We start from the raw sequence: 23,793 nt of genomic DNA, 5'->3' as shown, positions 1-23,793 counted from the left end.
ATATATTGAGTAAAAGAAAAGTAAGCGATTAAGTAAAGACAAAACAGACAATGGCTGCCAAGCGAGGACCAAGACAGAGACGTCTGTCACAGTCCGAGCCAAAAGTGAAAGTGAGTATTCACGTGTGTGTGAGGGGGAGGAGGGGTAGCTAGCTACCACTCCCCTCCCCCCCCCCCCCCCCGCTAACTAGCGCGGGGGTAATACACCCTCGTTAAATTCTAATGGCTCGCCATTTCAGCTACGCTAAATATAATAACCCTTTGTAAATAGCGTGGTTTGTATTTCGGTTACGGAACAAAAAATCATTAAGGATATGAAGATTAAATAAAATAGGGACTTAAAAGTCACCTTGCTTTATGTAAACCTCATTTCGACCAAGAAAACAAGAATTACAAACTACCAAACCAGACTTCTGCTTTCATATTTGAGTGAAAGAACTACAGTATTCTGAGAAATTGCTTATTTTGCAAGCATCTTCCATAGGAGCTATAGCAGGCCATTATGCCAAAAACATTGGTAAAGTCAATAAAGAGGATGCCAGAAAACTCCAAATCAATCCATCAATCAATGAAGACTAGGTATATGTATTTACTTTGCTCTTGACATTTTTCTAGTATTTGCCTCAAACCAAATATCATATCAATGGTCCCTCTTTCCTTTCTGACCCAGAATTTTATCTGGTAACATAGATTCAGATATATGTTTAATTAGGTTTGAAAGAATAATTCTAGTTATTATTTCACCAGCTGAAGAGAGATGGAAAATGCCTTGGCTCTTATTGCAATCACTATCCCCTTTATCCTTAGAATTACGATGAAGTCTTTCAAAATTTCAGTATTTGCTAACCACCAAAGTCCAAGTACTGTATTTAAAACAAAGTCAAAGTATAGGAAGCAGTATACATCTCCACATTGCTACTCCTGAAAAAACGTAAACTACGCTGGCTTAAGCACATGATTTATATTCATGACAAATGTATCTCAAAACCAATTTTATATGAACTAAAGACCACTCAGGAAACCTTTTCTAGTGATGTCATGGTCTGGAGAATTGAGTACTAATAACAGGGTCACTTTACTGGAGCAGGATCACACAGCACATTTCACCCTAAAAAGGCAGCACAAACATGGAAAACAATAAGTCCCTGAGATCCCAAACTATCATCTGATATCCAACATGTGGCCAAGTATACACGTCAAGGGTTGCCTTGGCAAACCGTACCAATGTGCAAAGATGACACAGACAGTAGCATCACATTTGAGAACTGTCATGCTATACTCATCATCCCTTGTGGAACATCAAATGTCATTGGCAATGATGGACTGTCGTAAGTAAAAATTCATAATTGCAGAGGAAAAAGTTCAATAACCAAAGAAACTAATTTTCCACGAAGACCACTGTCCTAAATAAACATCAAAAAGTGATGTCACTATTTTATTTGTAGAAAGTACCATAATAGAATAAATTCTCAACATAAAAGTCCAAATATCAGATTCAACTCACCTCCACAAGTACTACAGTACAATATTCACTTTCATCTTTGTAAGAATTTGTATTCATGTAATCATATGGTAACCTAAATGGGAACACAGATCCTTCCTTTAAATAATATGAGGAATAAAATTTAACTGCTTATACAGCACAGAACTCAAATACTAAGAATTGAAAGTTATTATCCCATAGTTTGACCTGACCTCTGAATTAAAAAGAAGTTGGATGTTAATCTCACACAGCAGTGTAACTTTAATTCACCCCACCATTTTCTGATCAGCCATTTACAAATATCCCAGCTACAGCTATAGAACTTATGTGATACATCATCACCCTTCATTTACTCAACGATGACTTATTCTGATTACTTTATGTACAAATAGAAATTTTTTTTAGAAATTACTTCAAAACTGATGAATCATAGAAAATTAATACTTTAATACTTCCCTCACTTTTATAATTGAAGGATAACAAATGTTATTTGTATCAATGCAACCTATAGTCAGTCTAGCTAAAATGAACTATATGTTCATTATAGCTAGCAGGACTAAAGAAATTCATACAATGTGACCAAATAAGTGTGATATATAAAATGAAAGATTTTCCTTTTATTTTAATGCTATGCAGAAAGGACTATATTCATGAATGATATTCAACCAAGTTATTATTGTATATGGAACCTCTCTAACCAGATTGAATGAGTCTTCAGCTACATAGAATGAAAACAAACCTTAGCTGAATACCGTGTGACACTGTATTGTCATCAGCTACTACTACAAATTTTAATAAACACAAATGGCTCATGAAACAGGAAGGATACAATTCTAATAGTTCTGCATTAAAGTTTGGAATGCAAACTAATTCAAAATTTTTAATGGTTCTAGAATTCTGTTTATTTTGGAACAATACATGCAATATCAAATGTTAAAATTGCATGTATGTGTGAGACCACTTAAGCTCAGGCACCCAATTCAAAAGGCAAAATTAGTATGACATCCCATTTTCAACTACAAAGTGAACTAGGCCTGTAGACTTGCAGTCTCGTAAGATTTCTATAATTAAATTACGACAAGTTATAAGGTTACAAGCGAGATGGGTAGATGGGAATGAGTTTATGTCCCTTTTGATCTTTTCTTCGAATGTCTCCACTGGTAGACGTTTCTGAACCAACCTAATATAAAAAGAAACACTGATCCTTTAAAATTATCGATACCTGAGAAATTGACATGAACACAAGATAAACAGGCTTTACTCTAAACTTCAGGACATCCTAGATAGGGAAAGGTAAAAAAGACATAAACTGCTCCAGCCTAACAGAAATTGTAGCTTTTCTCAAACAATAGTGCAATTTGGATATTCAAGAATATAAAATTAAACTGTACCAGTTATGGAATAGATTGAATTTAAGGAAAATGGGTCATAAAGCCAACACTGCAGCACAACTGGGGTAAAAACTCTCGCAGTTGCATTATGTGGTAAAAGTTGAAAATCTTAAGACAGCAAGATGGAAGAAAGGAAGCAGGAACGAAGGTAAAGTAGGATAAAAGTGAGATCAGAGCTAGAAGTCAAAGATATGATGCAAAGACCCTTGAGTAATGCTTTTAGTGCATTGTGTGAGGTACAATAACCATCTATAGGAATACTAGTAATGGAAGCAAAGAACTTTCATGAGAAGAAAAATTAGCTTTAAATGTTCAGCACTGAAAACTATTGCACAAATTAAAAACCTTTGATAAGAAGAAAAATTAGTTTAATAATTAACTCTGATGTTCAGCACTGAAAACTACTGGACTTGAAGCAGTAAACTTGATGAGAGGAAAAATTAACTCATTAATCAACTTTTACGTTCAGCACTGAAATCTATTGCACTTGAAGCAAAGAACTTTGACGAGAAGAAAAATGAGTTAATAATCAACTTTAATGCTCATCACTGAAAACTATTGCACTTATCAATTTGTCACAAGTGGCGGAGGAGACATGGGTTTTAAAAATACAATGGAGAATATATGAAATTTTCTAGATACAGTACATGTGAGTAAAAGTAATGATGTACTTAAATATATTTTCCATTTCAGGTTGTGTGATATCTAGGAAAACTATTATTAAATACAATGACTTTATCGTCATCTAGAAACATCTGAGGTCATTAAGTTTAGTTGAAATGAGAAGAAAAACTAAACCTCTCAATCAAACAATGTAGAACAGAAATGAAAATAACATGGCTAAAACCAATGAGCCATATTACAAAAAATAAAAGGTAAACAGCTACATAATGGGAATGATAGAAGGTGTGATAAAAGACCAGTAATGCATGGTGATGATACACAATTCACAAAAAAAGGCTTATAAATAGACTTGAATCTGCTAAAAGGTTAAAATCTGTTCTAAGATTATATAAAAAAATAGAAAGGGGATACATGTACGTACATACATATACCAAAGGCACTTCCCCCAATTTTGGGGGGTACCCGACATCAACAATGAAACAAAACAAAAAAGGGGACCTCTACTCTCTACGTTCCTTCAGCCTAACCAGGGACTCAGCCAAGTTCAGCTGGTACTGCTAGGGTGCCACAGCCCAACCTCCCACATTATCCACCACAGATGAAGCTTCATAATGCTGAATCCCCTACTGCTGCTACCTCCGCGGTCATCTAAGGCACCGGAGGAAGCAGCAGGGCCTACCGGAACTGCGTCACAATCGCTCGCCATTCATTCCTATTTCTAGCACGCTCTCTTGCCTCTCTCACATCTATCCTCCTATCACCCAGAGCTTTCTTCACACCATCCATCCACCCAAACCTTGGCCTTCCTCTTGCACTTCTCCCATCAACTCTTGCATTCATCACCTTCTCTAGCAGACAGCCATTTTCCATTCTCTCAACATGGCCAAACCACCTCAACACATTTATACCCACTCTAGCTGCTAACTCATTTCTTACACCCGTTCTCACCCTCACTACTTTATTCCTAACCCTATCTACTCGAGATACACCAGCCATACTCCTTAGACACTTCATCTCAAACACATTCAATTTCTGTCTCTCCATCACTTTCATTCCCCCACAACTCCGATCCATACATCACAGTTGGTACAATCACTTTCTCATGCAGAACTCTCTTTACATTCATGCCCAATCCTCTATTTTTTACTACTCCCTTAACTGCCCCCAACACTTTGCAACCTTCATTCACTCTCTGACGTACATCTGCTTCCACTCCACCATTTGCTGCAACAACAGACCCCAAGTACTTAAACTGATCCACCTCCTCAAGCAACTCTCCATTCAACATGACATTCAACCTTGCACCACCTTCCCTTCTCGTACATCTCATAACCTTACTCTTACCCACATTAACTCTCAACTTCCTTCTCTCACACACCCTTCCAAATTCTGTCACTAGTCGGTCAAGCTTCTCTTCTGTGTCTGCTACCAGTACAGTATCATCCGCAAACAACAACTGATTTACCTCCCATTCAGGATACATGTATAGATTGTTTCAATTGTGTGGAGAAATATCACTATGTTTGGTACTGTATCTAGATGCAAGTTTGACCATAAATTGGGCTGGAATACTTGTAAACATCAAAAAAATAAAATTAACTACAGTATTATACAAAACAATAGTTAAAACAATTATTAGTGAATTGGTAAAGAAGAAAGAGACATTTGTATGTAAGATTAGTATTACTGAACAAACAAATGTCTGATTGCTGTTATCATATGCTTGAAAATGTTTTAAACAGTACTAGTATGCAAATAGTAGCAATACTGGTGTACTATGTAAGACAATAAAATTCCAGCTTGATGTGTATGATTGAATGGATTTAACTTTCTTGCTTTTCACTCTATGGCAACAAGTAAATTTGGAAGAGAAAACTAGTGGGGGATATTGAGGATATTGGGATGAGAATCTAGGGCAAGCATTTACCCTCCCTTATCACGGGTTCTTTCTACCATCCTCCTTACTCATCTACAGATACTATTACCTTTATTAGTACAGTACTGTATTTCCATTTGGCATATTTCCAAATTATTTTAAATTCCTTACTTATGAGCTATCGGATGATCTGGAATTTCAACCTGAAGGATAAGCTGAAACAGATTTGCATAAATTTCCCTGCTTTTGAATCAGACATTTCATAACAAGCTATTCACACTTAAATAAACCAAGCTAATAAATGAGGATATTTCAATTTTATTCAAATCTTTTTCTAAGTTTGAAGTCATCTATAAGTTTGAAAACAAGGAGGAATCAGAGGTTTGTAGGAATGAACAATAATCAGGAAAAAATATGACACTTAAGAATCTGAAAATGTTTAAACATCTTCATTTTCATTCAAGTTTCAGTAAATTTCAATAAAAACTAATCTCCATCAATTGGAATATCGTTTAACTTTTCTCCTTTGCATAGAGTTCTAGAGACAGTGCTGAAATTTCTTTGATCTGTACCTGCAGTGCAGGAGTGCTGTTTTCTGCATTTTATCCTTTATCCATTTCCTATGACTTTCCCTATTTATTATTCAACTACTTTAACTATTACTCTCATAAATTTTCACCTACCATCACACTTAGAAAACATCCCACTGGCCATGCCTTATGAGTCTAGAGCTTTGATTAAAGGGTTTGATTCAAGTAATTTGTAAATCAAATAAATATTTGCCACCAAACTTTGGACAAAAATATTGGAAAGTGGTAATTGGAGGGCAATTGTGCCAATACGGTAACCAAACGCTATACTGTATATACCTAATATATATCTACCAGAGATCAGAGGCTTTATTCTAGAGAGGGTGTCTCATGAATCTAATGTATCATAAATTCTTTTTGAAGAGACAAGAAAACTTACCAGCCTACAAATCTTTAGTAGCTTAGATAATACAGTATTATGCAAAACTTAAACATCTATTGTACTTGATGCTTGGCAGGAGCATGCAAACCAGTTTAAAATGGCTGTTGCAAAGAGTCAAGCAGTGGCTTCCTGAAAGACAAGAATTCCTTTTCTAGGAAAGGTCCACCTCACATTAAAGATCATGCTCCTCGAGTCTCTCTCCTCAAGGGAAATTACTATTTACAACATACTGTATCTGTCTAAGCATTGGACACTTTACTACAGGTGTTCTGTAATGTTATATTGATGGTTTAATTTTTATTTTTTATTTTTTTCTCTTTGGTCTCTCCTTATTTAACTTTCCAATATTAACTTATCTTGTTTCAATTTTACCTTCCAGTTGAAAGCAATTACTTCAGGCTGGCTTCAAAGGATAAATATGACTCTGTGGCTTGGACAAACTACTTGAAATACACAAATAATGAACTTGACTCACTAATCTCTGAGATTACATATTGTTGTCTGTCTGTTGGATTCATCCTAACAAGGTCTTAAAAGCATGAATCAGTGATTATTATTACTATCTAAGCTACAACCCTTGTCTGAATATCAGGACGCTGCAAGCCCTAGGGATCCAACACAGAAAATAACCCAGTGAGGAAAGGAAATAAACTATGAAATATTTCAATATCAGTAACAATGTTAAAATAGATTTTTCGTATATATACTATGAAGAGGAACATGATGACTACTGGGCTAGTATGGACTGGATCACCATTGACCTCAACTTACCTTAATAAAATTTTGTTAAAGCCTCCATAGGTCTGTTCACTAATTGATGGCTAATGGCAAGGGAGTACTGATTCACTTGAGATTCCCAGTTCATTTGGAAATTTACTTTTTCTCTCCATTAGATAAAACTAATCCTATGTCTTTTCCTCTACTAATGTCTAAGGCCAATGGTTTGTTTTAGCCCTCCCATCACTACCCAGCCCCATCATTATTTGGCTTGAATTTCTCAACAAACCTGATCATTTGTAGCAGGTATACCCTCAAGAGAACTCATTACCCCTGAAATTTTAAAAGGCTGCATATGGGGTCTACATAAAATTTTCAAGAGCCCACAATTTGAACCCTGGATATCCTGCAAAACCCTTACTTCAGTGGATGGATATAGTAAAAAAAAACAGTTCAGGAAATAATCAGAAATATCAATATCATGTCATTAAGCACAGATACATATAAGAAGCACATAAGCCAAAATTAATGTTAACACTGAAGGAAAAGAATAGAACTCTTAACAAGTTGTTACACAATAGAATGTACTAACTATGCTGGTCAAGGGAAAAACCAACTTTCAAACACCTATCAACACCAAATCACCATCACAAAAACTGCATTTTTAAAATATGAATGATAAGGATATAACAAAGATAAATCAATAACAAGCAGAACGGCAAATTTGGTGCTTGGAAAAACATATGATGAACACAACTGATATGGAAGAAAAGATACATACAGTATTTGGTAGGTGAATGGGGAGGGGGAACTACAGTATTATGGAAAAGTCACTTCTGTTCCTAAACTATCACAGTTCTCATTTCAACAGCTATTCAGCATTTGGTTTGTCCTAAATAAATAGCCATCAAGACAAGTTAAAGAAAGAAGGATTAAAATTCATATAAAACAAAAAACTGAAATTTCAACCATTCTATGCAATTTTACTATAAAGAGCTACAGTGCTATTCTGAATAAAAGCATTGGATGAATTTTACCAAATTCTAATGTCCTTATTATTATGAGTATGAAGCTCTAGTTATGTCCATATATAATAGCCTGTATTCAATGTTCTTCCCAGATTTATGGATATGCAAGTGATCTTTTGCCAGCTTGAACTATAATAACTTTCTCATGAAACTAAAAATGTAATGGAGAAATAAAAGAATATCTCTTGATAACGAAAATATCATATTTAAAACCCAAATAATTTCATCTGTCACGAACCTTCTGATTTACATACTTTTTATATGAAAACCAAAAATGTAATATGAGTCCTATTAACGAGATGCCATACTATCAGTCCAAAACAAGAGATTTAAAACCCACATACTACATGATATAAAAAGAATGAAGACTAGTATAAGAAATATATTTATTAGAAGATATTAATAAAGATGGATTCAAAGATATTTTTATATCAAAAGTACCAACATATAAACCTACTTGGTTTCAAGCCACCTCTTTTTTTCATATTCATGAATTTCAATTGCCTAAAACAAAATCTCTCCAACCATGTCTGACTTCTTTGTAGAGCAAAACTTTTCACTGTGCTTTTCTCTTGAAGCTGTTTAAATGCCGACATCTACTGTACCCTGAAATTACATAATTTCCCATTTGCTGTAGTTACTGAATGGTAGGGAGAAAATGGGGGTTCAAACAAAGATCTCAAAGTGTGACTGCATACTAGAGGCTAATAGCTTTACAACTTATCTGTATTTGATCTAATATGGGAACCAATATATAGAGAGTAATAAAAAAGTGTACCTGTGCCCAGGACACTCAAATATAAAGGAATATTGTACACTTGTTCCTCTTACTTACCACACAATGCACAAAAGCTGCTGCCACCTTTCGAGACCCAATTGGAAAAAATTTGTTAAAGCAATTTAGCTAACCTAAAATAAGGTTAAGAGCCTCATGAACTGAAAATTTTTCTTAGATAACAGTCAAAATACATACATACATATACCAAGGCATTTCACCTCATTTTCGGGGGTAGCCAACATCAAACAAATGAAACAAAAAAGGGGACCTCTCCTCTCTACGTTCCTCCCAGCCTGATAAGGGACTCAACCAAGTTCGGCTGGTACTGCTAGGGTGCCACAGCCCACCCTCCCCCGTTATCCACCACAGATGAAGCTTCATAACGCTAAATCCCCTACTGCTGCTACCTCCGTGGTCAACCAAGGCACCGGAGGAAGCAGCAGGGCCTACCGGAACTGCGTCACAATCGCTCGCCATTCATTCCTATTTCTAGCACGCTCTCTTGCCTCTCTCACATCTATCCTCCTATCACCCAGAGCTTCCTTCACTCCATCCATCAACCCAAACCTTGGCCTTCCTCTTGTACTTCTCCCATCAACTCTTGCATTCATCACCTTCTTTAGCAGACAGCCATTTTCCATTCTCTCAACATGGCCAAACCACCTCAACACATTCCTATCCACTCTAGCTGCTAGCTCATTTCAAAATAACCCCAACTATAAAATCTGCAAACGATAGATTTTCAATTATAATCCTAACTTTATAACAAGGGTAATTTCATTAGTCATCCAACTCAAAAAACTTGAAATAAAAATCTTCCTTTTCCTTTGCGTTACTAATGGGTTCAAGAGAATTAATTTGATCTTAGACACTTGAATTGTTCTAAAATTAAAAAATGCTTCTGTAGGATTTTCTTTCCTATATTAATATAATTTATCTACTCTACCATGATAATGAAGTAAAATCAAGAATAAGCCATCCTAAAAGTGGGAGTCAGAAAACAGAATAATAAGCATTATCAGAACTTGCTTTAACTAACTTGTTTCAATATCTTCCAAAAATAAGTTGATTTGAACATATCTTATCAAATCAAGTTATTCCTCTGCATTATCCTTGTTTTGGAATGTTAGCCTGGTGAATACTCCACAAACAAAACTTCAAGCTTTTCCCATTTTTTACTTTCAACAGTAACTTTTGAACCTGCGCTATTCAAGAGATTTGTTTCGGCAGTAGCAGTACCTAGCATCTACGTTAACACAGTGAGAGAAAATTTTAGATGAGCTAGTTACTTTGCCTATTCAGGGCTGTGGCACCCCACCATCCAAAATATGATGCAGCCATTTAGCTACCAGCTGAAACTTTAAGATTTCTATAAAATTCTATTTCCCTCCTCCAACAGCATATTGTACTGTAATACAAAATGCTGTCATATATATGTATTTGAAAAAGTTGTTCATAAGCATTTACTCAGAAGAATGAGGGATATAAGGATCCAGCTGTCAGTCCGGTCTTCCATCTTATAATACAGTAGTCATATAGAACAGACTGGATCATGGAAGATGTGAGGGTTATGCAACAGAAAGCCCTAAAGTAATTGAGAGTGAGGTAGTGTACCATCAGAACTCTCTTAAGTGGCACACTTCAACTACTAGACAAAACTCAAGGAGTTAGCCTAGGGCTCAAAAGAGCACAATTAGACTATAAACACTGCCTTTCCCGAAGACTCATGGCTTTCACAAAGTTGATTGAACTACTCTTACTGGCATTCAAAGCAATTCTAAAAGAAGTCTCCTACTAAAATAAATAACCTAATATTACAAAAAAACCTAATCTGAATCTGGGGTAGCAAAAATGATTGAAACTCATAAATTGACATGGGAGAGATGAAAAGACAAAGGAACTATAGCGTACCCATGCCTAGAAGGTTGCCATCAATCTCCAGATTAGCTCCATACTTTAATAGAGGGGGAGGAATTTTGTAAGGAAAGAAATCACAAAATTTTTCATTTTAGGGTAGATGCCTGTACAGGTATTTAATCAGCTTCAAGAGGGAAGCATTATAAACATCAGGGGTTATTTACAGTAATATAAATAATACCAAATATGACTTGAACAAAACTGAAAGTCAAATGCAAAACCAACTATTAGAGACTTATCATCATAGTGATCATGATGAAAATTACTGTACTCAAAATTACTAAAACATGCCAATCCTGAGATATACCGAAAAGGAATATCCAAGTAAATAGAGAGACAGAGGAGTAGAAATGGAACAAAATATGAAGCACAAAAAGTTATTATTTTAACCCTAACTTAAAACTCTGATGCCTATCCCTCCCACCCTTTAGTAGTAAAGGGCAACTAACCCTCCAGGATGTTACTTTCTGAACACAATAAACTTATAAAAAAGATAAAAAATATATTCTACCACAAAAGATAGATCTATCTACAGTAACCTATTCCTCTTAAATATAAAAGTTCAATGCAGAGTTTGGTTGTTTGCTTAGCCACAAACAACTTTGAAATTTTTCTACTTGTAATAAAATAAAATTTCTGGAAAAATTGCAACATCTTGTAGGAAACTCTTAAGTACAGTCGCTTCTTAACATTTGCAAATTTGATTATTCAAGTGGAGGCACACAAGTTCCTTAAAGTTATAAATTTTCAGAATTTGCAGGTTTTCTTGTCCTATTATGGGATTGGGCAGTGCATTACCTGCAGTTCCAATATGTAAAGTACCCTCACAATGCTAGCATTAATTTTTTTTACAGCTTTTGTGCTAATTATGTTTCTTCAAATACACAAAGGAGCTACTTTAGCTATATATGGAAAAAGGGGTGTGGGAGTATTTCTAAAAGGGTAGCACGTTTGCCCGGTTTCCAACATACACATATATTTCTGCTATGTAACCAGGCCAGTGTTAAAGGAGGACTGTATTCACTTTCATGATGTTAACAATCTTTCACAGCAATGAGATACTCTAAACACTACCGTACATTACTTTAATTTCTCCTGGTTAAAATTAATTTCTTATTTTTCTTGAATTTCTTCATCCTCCGTATTACAGATACTACAGTATATAACCCACTTACATTATAGATGACAAAATTCTAATGTCTAATTCCTTAGAGGATTTTCAAATTTTAGTTTTTTTTTATATTACTATTCCTGTATACTGTACTGTAGATCACAAATGTTATTTATTTATAATTAACCCAAGAATTACCAAAGAGAAACTAATGTACTTTATCTGAGGGCTTTATATAAAACCCTTGGCATTCTAATCATTAAACAACTCAAATTGTATCAATATTGAACTTGAGAAAGAAAAACTTTGATTATATAATATTGTGCCAATAACCTACAAATCCCATACCTTCAAAGTTACAAAAGTATTTTATTTCAAAATTAGACAAATAGTACAGTATAAATCTTTAATTTAATTGTCTCCTTTTCTTCCAATACAAATTGTACGTCTCTGAGATATACCTCCACACCTAGAGGCACTTTATCACTCACCACCTTCTTCTAATAGCAAAAGCCTATAAGAACATTTTTAGTTTAATGTAGACATATACAAAATTTATAATGGCATCTCTTTATAACTTAGACTTGTTACTTGAACAAACAAGGCATAATATTGGGGACAGAGCTGCATGGGAATCAAATTAGTAAAGTCTTGATCCCCGGGACTGCTACTTATAGCTAAGAGAGATTTAGGAAGGATCACATATGACAACTTTCATCAGTCATACTTATGTAATGTACTGTGGAAGTGTATCAACAAATAAGCAAATACCCTTTAAATATTTAGATGGCTTCATAAGCTTCGTCAAACTCCTTCTCAGGCGAGGCTCCAAAAAATTCTTCTAAATCATCTTTATCTTTATCTCTCTTCTTCTTTTTCTTCTTCTTCTCTCCCTCTCTCTCCATATCTTTGGTTTTATCTTTACTCTTCTTTTTGTGCTTTTTCACAGACTTCTCTTCATCCTGAAAAGGTAATTCCAGTTAAAAAATCAATAAATGCATCAATGGTAAAAGGATTAAAATAAGATTAAAATATATCAAGTTTGTAAAGTCGTCAGTATTTTTCCTAGCTATACAAACCCGAGTCATTTAGGTAAGGAGTGCTTTCAGCACAAAGCTGAACGGCCATTGAATAGTTAATGAACAGCTAAGCAACAGGTGGGAACAAGGGCAAGGAGCCTTCCACCCTTACCTGTCAAAGTCTCGATCACTTACGACCTTTCGGCTCAAAACTGAGAAGGGTAGTTGAAGAGGGAAGTACTGTATACTGTAATCTAAAGGACACAGGTTTGTATAGCTATGAAAAATACAAATTACATTAAGAATTTGTGATTTGTTCCTGTGCAAATCCATCGTCCTTAGGTAGGGAGACACTATTTTGTGGGTCAGAAGTCCCCATAGTACCAAACTGGTAGGTTCTTTTTCTTCTCTGGAAATGTCAATCTACTTTGTCCCAAAGAGAAACTAAGGAAATTACTCTAGCAACCTCCTATCTGTCTATCATTGGTATGAATAAGCTAATAGGTCATAGACTGTCCAAGAAGATTGGTATGTGGCCAAAAAAGGAATCCCTTACCTTCTGAAGGCGATTCCAACTGTAATATGCTTGACATATGATGGCCAAAAGATTGGTATACATTTCACTATCCTTCCCCTTGTCTAGGGAGGATGGAGGAGAACCTCTCTAGGTTCTAGAGAATGGGGCTCAGAAGTGCAGTTCACCAGCATCAAGTCAGATCCAGCGAGTAGCGCTTCAACTGCTTCGTCGGAGGGACAAAAAGAATGTAGAAGGGCCAGTCATACTGCTTCTATTCCAGACTTACATCTACTGTATATGTTACCATAAACAAGATGCTTACTATCCCATATGGGATCTGGGCTAGCCACACCGCTAATTAAGCAGCCACCACAAGACCAAGTCCCAAGGCATCAAGGGCCTTGTGGGTACTCCAGTCGTATATAGGCCATGAGGATGGTCTAGTTTATACACAACTCATCCTTCAACCCCTAGCTGACTGCAAGATTCCTCTTGAAGATAAGGGTGGGGACTAGACCATGATTTTGTGAGTTCTGGTCTTAGCTCCTACATAGACACTCTTAGCAGTTGAAGTGTATGCATTACGGAGTGAGTCAAAAGAGATTGTTTTAAACAACTCTTTCTTGGTTCTGCCCATGCTAAGGAAGAATCGCCAGCGATCAGATCTTTTCTCTGTGCCCCTCCATGCTTCCTGTAGAGATGGGATGGGGAAGGGCTTGAACCTAGAGTCATGTCCTAACAGGGTCAGTTTGGCCATGTGCTATGTCACTAGACTAAGGAACTCCTACACCTCTTAAGAGTGGGAGACTAAGGCAGAGAGATTCTTTAACTTGCCTAACCTCTTCAAGAAATATAAGGCAGTTAAGGCAGTCTTGAGAGTCAGAACCTTTACCGAGGTCTTTTCAAAGTATCGGATAAGGTATCGAGAACAGCAATACTGTTAGATGCAACTCTTATAGGATCATGCTCAAGTCTGAATGGTAACCTTCATTGCTGCTACCAAGAGGAGCTTCTCACAGCCAGGAAATAGTGGAACTCCTCGATCTGGTCTAGAGATGATTCGACTTGAGAAGAATACCTTTTATGGTATCCACCATAGAGAATGAGAGTGAGGGCCAAGGGAGTTCCTTCAGGATCTCAACAAGGCAGAAAGGGAAATCATGCAGCATGAGTCCGTCTGAGAACCACCAGAATCAAGCTGAGTCCTGGCATCATTCCACACAGTAGATTAGCCAACTAAGGTTGAATAGAGGCAAGGTGTAACCATCCAAGTGATCCCATAAGTTTTGGACGGCATATTCAAACATAAGACCATGGGATGCACGGAATGCCGTCCCGAAAAATACGTGCTTCATTAGCTCGTAGAGCTAGATGCAAGCCAATATAGTGGTGTTGACAAATATAACCGGGTAATAATTAGCAATAAGAAAATTATTTTGAACAAGTGAATAACCTATTAATTAGGAATGGACTAGTATTTTCACACAGGAATGCATATGTGAATACATGATAAATTGTGCAAGAGGACAATAATTTGCCTTTCTGCCAATAATCAAGAGTATGAGGGTAAAGCTAGAAGTATTTCTGCTTATTAGGAAGGTTTGTCCTCATCCATTTTGTCCTCATCCTTTCATATTCATCTAATATGGGTATTGAAGGGAGGGAAGGGGTGTTCAATTGAATCATATATGGTTTGCTAAATCTTGTATTTGGTATTCCTCAAATAAAAATATTATCTTCCTATTTGAAGAAGAGTAAGACCCTAACCTGTCTCACTAAATACCGACTATCTAAGATAGTTTTGGGACTAGTCATTTTGTGAATCTATTTCTCTTTTAGATATGTGGCCATTGTATATTAGGAGAGAGGGGAGATAAAGTACCTCTTTTCTGAATGAAATATAATAATTGATCTTCTCAATTAGAATTCATTGCAGATGAATGAAAGAAAAATCAAGTATGTAAGGGTTGGATGTGATAACCAGGCCAAACTAAATGGGGCCATAAGTGTTGTCGCTTTCATAGTTACCTGGTAAGTACATTTTTCTCCATTCAATGTGGGTCTAAAGGATTTCTGAAGATCACTAGGCCCACTAAGTATTTACCCAAAGGAATCTCAAAGCTTGAATCTACTCTGAAAGACCAGATTCAGCAGTTAGGGGTTTTGGAAATGGAGTTTGGGTGGACCAGGCCCTTTCTAGATAATTGCATTTGGATTAAATGACAACCTAGATTCTAAAGAGGAAGAAGCTTTACTGCAAGGTTCTTCAGAAGAGAGGCTTCAGTCTTTCCAAAGAGGAGTTCCTCAAGAGACACCCCAATGACTCTGCAGCTTCCTAGGTGAGATAAAACTCAAGGTTTAGCTAGGCAGGTTACCAGTCAGCCTATATTTGATACGCTTGCATCTCTCGTGAACATCTCAGTTTGGCCAAGGTAGTTGGGGCTTTGAAGCAATTTGCTTCTCTATGGTCAACTCATGGAGCTCACTGTCATCCAAAACATGATTCAACTGATCAACTTTAGCAGAATCTTAATCAGCAACATTAAAGAGCTAAGGAAATAATGCTATATGCCACATTATCCAAATCTGAAATACAGAGTTGCTTGATAGAGTGCTTACTTTTGCAAGTAGAGGGACACTAGGATCCAGATTACCAACTTGGTCTCAAAATCTAGTTGTCTATTAGAGCAACTAGGATTAAGGGAATGCTAGGGTTTAGCAGCAGAAGGGTATGTTGTAAATAAATCATTTAAGGTTCTGAGCGAGGATCTCAACTCTGTATTATACAGTGAACCACTAGAACCTTACTGAACAGAACATTATTACTGCTAGGCCCAACTTGCAAAGTCAAGTTAGGCTTAACAACTAGGCAGGTAAGATCAGAAATACCGCCTACAAGAGAAGACTCACTGTCCTTCTGAGATCTAACAAAGGAAGTTAATACGTTAAAAGAGCTTTAGAAGTTCATCTCTATCAAGACTTGACTTGTTAAGTGCTGGCATGTCATTATTGCCATCATCCCTACTATAAACACTTAGCCTAGCCTTTCTGGGTTTTTCCCTTAACTAAAAGCAGGTTTCATTTGCACTTTGAACTTCAAACACTTTTCTATGAGAGGAACAGAGAGACATTCGCACTCCTTACAACACTGTCCCCAGGCACTCATGTAAGACATATTAAAATGCCCTAAAACATATCACAATCCAGACCCTGAAGGACGGAGTGTGTCAGATTGATATGAGACTAAAATAACATTGCCCCTGGTGCTTCACTGCAACAAATCTTGCTATTAACTGTTAATATGTCTAATTATTTTACTAGATGCATATATCTATAAAAAGAACGTTACATTATCTTAGGGTTAATATCGATAAACCCTACTTCCAAAGAAGTAGCAATATGAACACCAAGGGTGGTTCATAGAAATAATTCAGAGGTGAAACAACTTGAAAACCTGTAAGTCAAGAAGCTTAGCCAAGACAGAAGACATATCTGAAACAAAGGCAACTGACCCAGGTTACATGTAGCTCTTGCCCAGTTCAGCCACAAGGATAGGTCAAGCAGTTCCAGAAGAGGTTCATAAAAATAATTCAGAGGTGGAACAACTTGAAGACCTGTAAGTCAAGAAGCTTAGCCAAGGCAAAAGATACATTCGAAACAAAGGCAACTAACCCAGGTTACTCGTGGCTCTTGCCCAGTTCAGCCACACAGATAGGTCATGTGGTTTCAGAATATTATATTATATCATTATTATTATTATTATTACTAGCCAAGCTACAACACTAGTTAGAAAAGTAAGATGCTACAAGCTCAAGGGCTCCAATAGGGAAAAATAGCCCAGTGGGGAAAGGAAATTAGGAAATAAATAAATGATGGGAACAAATTAACAATAAATCATTCTAAAAACAGTAACGTCAAAACAGATATGTCATATATAAACTATTAACCCTTTGACCCCCAAAGGACGTACTGGTACGTTTCACAAGAGCCATCCCTTTACCCCCATGGACGTACCGGTACGTCCTTGCAAAAAATTGCTATAAAATTTTTTTTCTTCATATTTTTGATAATTTTTTGAGAGAATTCAGGCATTTTCCAAGAGAATGAGACCAACCTGACCTCTCTATAACAAAAATTAAGGCTGTTAGAGCAATTTGAAAAAAAATATACTGCAAAATGTGCTGGGAAAAAATAACCCCCTGGGGGTTAAGGGTTGGAAATTTCCAAATAGCCTGCGGGTAAAAGGGTTAACAATGTCAAAAACAGATATGTCATATATACTGTAAACTATAAAAAGACTCATGTCAGCCTGGTCAACATAAAAACATTTGCTGCAACTTTGAACTTTTGAAGTTCTACTGATTCAACTACCCGATTAGGAAGACCATTCCACAACTTGGTAACAGCTGGAATAAAACTTCTAGAATACTGTGTAGTATTGAGCTCCATGATGGAGAAGGCCTGGCTATTAGAATTAACTGCCTGCCTAGTATTACAAACAGGATAGAATTGTCAAGGGAGATCTGAATGTAAAGGATGGTCAGAGTTATGAAAAATCTTATGCAACATGCAAAATGAACTAATTGAACGACGGTGCCAAAGATTAATATCTAGATCAGGAATAAGAAATTTAATAGACTGTAAATTTCAGTCCAACAAATTAAGATGAGAATCAGCAACTGCACACCAGACAGGAGAATATACTCCAAACGAGGTAGAATTAAAGAATTAAAACACTTCTTCAAAATAGATTGATCACCGAAAACCTTGAAAGACTTTCTCAATAAGCCAATTGTTTGTGCAATTGAAGAAGACACAGATCTAATGTGTTTCTCAAAAGTAAATTTGCTGTCGAGAATCACACCTAAAATTTTTAAAAAGAGTCATACATATGTAAAGAAACATTATCAATACTATCCTTGATCTACTTACAATCATACTTTGAGTTTTGTTACGATTCAACTTCATACCCCATAATTTGCACCATGCACTAATTTTAGCTAAAACTCTATTAAGGGATTCACCAATCCCAGATCTACATTCCGGGGATGGAATTGATGCAAAGAGAGTAGCATCATCTGCATATGCAACAAGCTTGTTTTCTAGGCCAAACCACATGTCATGTGTATACAGAATGAAAAGTAATGGGCCAAGAACACTACTCTGTGGAAAACCAGATATCACATTCCTATACTCACTATGGTGCCCATCAACAACAACCCTTTGAGATCTATTACTTAGAAAATCAATAATAATGCTAAGAAATGACCCACCCACTCCCAACTGTTTTAGTTTGAAAACAAGGGCCTCATGATTAACACGGTCAAAGGCAGCACTAAAATCAAGGCCAATCATACGAACTTCCTGACCACAATCAAGGGATTTCTGTACTGCATTGGAGATTGTAAGAAGGGCATCACATGCTCCAAGGCCTTTATGAAAACCAAATTGCAAACTAGGGAATAGATGATTACCTTCAGCAAACCTATTAAGACGTTCAAAAACTTTAGATAATATGGGAGTTATGGAAATTGGGCGGTAATCAGTGGGACTTGTGCTACCACAAACATATTTACATAGAGGAGTAACATTACCAATTCTCCAACAAGTGCTAAAAGCTTCTCTTTTTGCTAAATTGCACAAAATAACAGATAACTTTGGAGCTAAGAAATCTGCTGTCTTTATAAAAAACAGGAAAAATACCATTTGTGTCTACACCTCCATAAGCATCAAGGTCCATCAACAGAGCTTTAATTTCACAAGATCGAAAAGCTAAACTAGTTAGTTTAGCCTCAGGAAAACAGGAACGAGGAAGTTCAAGTTTTTCATTACTCTGTTTACTGTCAAAAACCAGCACCAGCTTTGGCCTAACAGATTTCTGATTCAAGTATAACAATCTGAATCCATAAGAGAAGGATTGGTTAGGACTGCAGATGCATTACCCCATCCCTTGACTTCCATTTCTGAACCACGTCAGTAATTACTACAGTAAAGTAGCCAATCATATTGCCCCTTTCTTTGACACAAGTGATTACCTGCAGATTTTTTTCACACTAATAAAGGTTTCAAAAATCATTCTAGCTTGAGTGTTCCTTCAACTGCCGACTGAGATTTCCACAATTTGTGGTGTTTTAGAGGGGGAAATTTCAGCTTTAGTGCTACAACTTCCAATCCAAGTGTTGATTCAGGTGCCTTGTTTCCAAGAAATACCAATGTGAAAGTACTTGCTGGTACAATACTTCCGAAAGTGTCGGGGGTTAGCGCAAAATCCAATGCTGACACCTTTTATAATCTTCAAGACTATCTCTAAATGGTTGTAATAATTCTAAATCATATAATACAGATAATCAGACATATTCTAGAGATAATATTTCTTAAGATCAAGAAGAGAAAGAGGGGAAAAATATTGAGGATGAATTTTCTTTTATATTAAAAAAAAAAAAAAAAACATTTGAAGTATACAGTACAGTGTCTAGGAAAAAATATTCTAGCTCAAACTGACTTGAACACTAAATTCTTCTCATACTAGATATTGGTCTCATTTTCAGAAAAAAATCAAGGCTAAGGTCAATAAATTAATGGCTAAAGTTGTAGGGAAGCCTTTTCCTGCATGATCCTATTTATTGGTAGGTTCTCAGTTAAATTCTTACAGAATGTTAATTTACAAAATTAAGAACAAAGAAACAGCAAGTGGAGGAAACATAACATTATTTTAATTATTTGATTGGAAAACAAGAAAACATTATCAGCAACCTAACCTTAGCACAGAAGGTAAAATCCCAGGGTACCGGTAATGGGGGTGAATTGTGCAGTGGAATGTGATGTAGAATCAAGTGCAGGTTATGGAAATAACGGAGGGAAGGAGACAATAGAACATGGAATGACCAAGTGAGGAGAGAAGGCACAATTGAAGGGAAGGGAAAAAGAAAGGATTAAGGAGGAAAATTATAGAAAGAACAAAAGTACGGAGGTGAGGGCTAAAGGGAAGAGAGAGAAAAACTTGCTCATATTTACAAGGTTGTGAAACTTACATTTTGAGAAAATTAGCATAGTGGCTTGCAGGTATGAATCATAGAAACAGTAATAATAGCCCTAAAATAACACAAACTCCATAGTATTTACTCTCACAGACATTTCGAGCATGAATGATTCTTTTATGAATATACCAAACAATTATACTTTACTATTTACTCATGCTTATCCACCACTCCAAGATTTCTACTGAATAATAAACATTTTATACAAGTCTATAATTGTAAATATTTACCATAATCCATTGGCCTACTCCAGATATAAGGATATTTTGCCTTTGATATAAAATTTACATAAGCGGTGTAACTCACCTTGTCCTTTTTATCCTTGTCTTTTTTCATATGTTTCTTTTTGCGCTCTGAAGACTCTAACGGACTGTCACTCCTCGAAGTACTACAGCTTTGTGGATTTATTTTATCCGCTCCTTTTCTCAGCTCTCCCACAGACCCTAATAATGAAGAAAACATTGAATTTGTCTAAATGGTTCTTTCTATTAACATGAGACTACAAACAATAACATAATAGCCATTTCTACATTCTTCATTACTAAAATTTGGAAGATTTTTTTTAGTCGTATCAGTTTTCAACAAAAAATTTTTTAACAATTAAAATAGTTAAGCTTTTAAATATGTTATTTTCATTAGTAAAATAAATTTTTGAATATACTTACCCGATAATCATGTAGCTGTCAACTCCGTTGTCCGACAGAATTCTACGGGAGGGATACGCCAGCTATCACTATACTAGAAGGGGGTGTACTCACCAGCGCCACCTGTGGCCAGGTACTACAGTACTTCTTGTTGACACCTCCTCAATTTTTCCTCGGTCCACTGGTTCTCTATGGGGAGGAAGGGAGGGTCAATTAAATCATGATTATCGGGTAAGTATATTCAAAAATTTATTTTACTAATGAAAATAACATTTTTCAATATTAAACTTACCCGATAATCATGTAGCTGATTCACACCCAGGGGGGTGGGTGAAAACCAGTGTACATGACTAAAGGATAGCTAAGTATCCCGTATTTCATATAATCAGTTATCTCAAAATAACAATGAAATAATAAGTACCTGGTAAGGAAGTCGACTTGAACCGTTACTCTGCCTTTAATAAGTTCATCTTCCTTACTGAGCGCAGCGTTCCTCTTAGGAGGCTGAATCAACTCTAAGGTGCTAATGTATATAGGGCTGCAACCCCTACTAAAGGACCTCTACACAACCTCTAACCCAGGCGCTTCTCAAGAATGAATTGACCACCCGCCAAATCAAAAGGATGAGGAAGGCTTCTTAGCCTACCGTAACAACCATAAAAACAACAATAAAAGCATTCAAGAGAAAGGTTAAAAAAGGTTATGGGATTAAGGGAATGTAGTGGCTGAGCCCTCACCTACTACTGCACTCGCTGCTACGAATGGTCCCAGGGTGTAGCAGTTCTCGTAAAGAGACTGGACATCTTTAAGATAAAATGATGCAAACACTGACTTGCTCCTCCAATAAGTTGCATCCATTATGCTCTGCAGAGAACGGTTCTTATTAAAGGCCATCGAAGTGGCTACGGCTCTCACTTCGTGGGTCCTTACCTTCAGCAAAGCAAGGTCTTCCTCCTTCATGTGAGAATGGGCTTCTCTAATCAGAAGCCTTATATAATACGAAACCCCGTTTTTGGACATGGGCATCGAAGGTTTCTTGATTGCACACCATAAGGCTTCTGACTGTCCTCGAATAGGTTTTGACCTATTAAGATAATATTTCAGAGCTCTGACAGGGCAAAGAACTCTTTCTAGCTCGTTACCTACCATGTTGGAAAGGCTAGGAATTTCAAACGATCTAGGCCAAGGACGTGAAGGAAGTTCATTCTTAGCTAAAAATCCGAGCTGTATAGAACATGTCGCAGATTCGGATGTGAACCCAATGTTCTTGCTGAAGGCATGAACCTCACTGACTCTTTTAGCTGTTGCAAGGCAGACGAGGAAAAGAGTCTTGAGGGTAAGGTCCTTGAAGGAAGCTGACTGGAGAGGTTCGAACCTAGGCGACATAAGGAACCTTAAGACTACGTCTAGATTCCAGCCTGGAGTGGGTAAACGACGTTCTTTAGAAGTCTCAAAAGACTTAAGGATGTCTTGAAGGTCCTTGTTGGAAGAAAGGTCCAAACCTCTGTGGCGGAGAACTGAAGCCAACATACTCCTGTACCCTTTAATCGTAGGAGCTGAAAGGGATCTCTCATTCCTTAGATGTAATAGGAAGTCAGCTATTTGGGTTACAGAGGTATTGGTAGAGGAAACTGCATTGGCTCTACACCAGCTCCGGAAGACTTCCCACTTGGATTGGTAGACTCTACGAGTGGATACCCTCCTTGCTCTGGCAATCGCACTGGCTGCCTCCTTCGAAAAGCCTCTAGCTCTAGCGAATCTTTCGACAGTCTGAAGGCAGTCAGTCGAAGAGCGTGGAGGTTTGGGTGCAACTTGTCTACGTGAGGTTGACGTAGAAGGTCCACTCTTAGAGGGAGAGTCCTGGGGACGTCGACCAGCCATTGTAGTACCTCTGTGAACCATACTCTTGCAGGCCAAAGGGGAGCAACCAGCGTCAGCCGTGTCTCTTCGTGCGAGATGAACTTCTGAATGACTTTGTTTATGATCTTGAACGGTGGGAATGCGTAAAGGTCGAGATGGGACCAATTCAGCAGAAAAGCCTCCACATGAACTGCTGCTGGGTCTGGAACTGGGGAACAGTACAAAGGAAGCCTCTTGGTCATGAAGGTGGCAAACAGATCTATTGTCGGCTGACCCCACAAGGTCCAAAGTCTGTTGCACACGCTCTTGTGAAGGGTCCATTCCGTGGGGATGACCTGATCTTTTCTGCTTAGGCGATCTGCTGAGACGTTCATGTTGCCCTGAATGAACCTCGTAACTAGGGTGAGGTTTAGACTTCTTGACCAAATGAGGAGGTCCCTTGCTATCTCGTACAGGCTCCTCGAATGGGTCCCTCCCTGCTTGGAGATGTAAGCCAAGGCTGTGGTGTTGTCGGAGTTCACCTCCACCACCTTGCCTAGCAGGAGGGACTTGAAGTTCAATAGGGCCAAATGAACTGCCAGTAGCTCCTTGCAGTTGATGTGGAGCGTTTCCTGTTCCTTGTTCCACGTTACCGAGCATTCCTGTCCGTTCAAGGTCGCGCCCCAGCCCGAGTCTGATGCATCCGAGAAGAGATGAAGATTGGGGGTCTGAATCGCTAACGATAGGCCCTCCCTGAGAAGGAGATTGGTCTTCCACCACAAGAGAGTGGTCTTCATCTCTTTGGTGACCGGGATAGAGACTGCTTCGATCGTCAAATCCT

General features: G+C 37.2%; 1 protein-coding gene across 4 annotated transcripts in view; it reads right to left on the bottom strand.

Annotated features, from left to right (window-relative positions):
• Window positions 1-324: 324 nt before the first annotated feature.
• The window catches only part of LOC137632240 (rab-like protein 6), a 174,379-nt gene continuing 150,910 nt past the window's right edge, over window positions 325-23,793 (bottom strand). For 2 of the 4 annotated variants that reach the window (XM_068364125.1, XM_068364128.1), the window contains exons 12-13: window positions 20,776-20,912; window positions 12,289-12,858 (exon numbers count right to left, since the gene is read on the bottom strand). In XM_068364125.1, coding sequence (XP_068220226.1) covers window positions 12,679-12,858; window positions 20,776-20,912 — 317 coding nt within the window. In that variant the 3' untranslated portion in view covers window positions 12,289-12,678. The other 2 variants (XM_068364127.1, XM_068364126.1) reach the window with 2 other exon arrangements.

The sequence above is a fragment of the Palaemon carinicauda genome, chromosome 41, assembly GCF_036898095.1.
Source record: "Palaemon carinicauda isolate YSFRI2023 chromosome 41, ASM3689809v2, whole genome shotgun sequence".
NCBI classification, from domain to species: Eukaryota; Metazoa; Arthropoda; class Malacostraca; order Decapoda; family Palaemonidae; genus Palaemon; species Palaemon carinicauda.
This window is presented reverse-complemented; position numbering and strand designations above follow the sequence as displayed.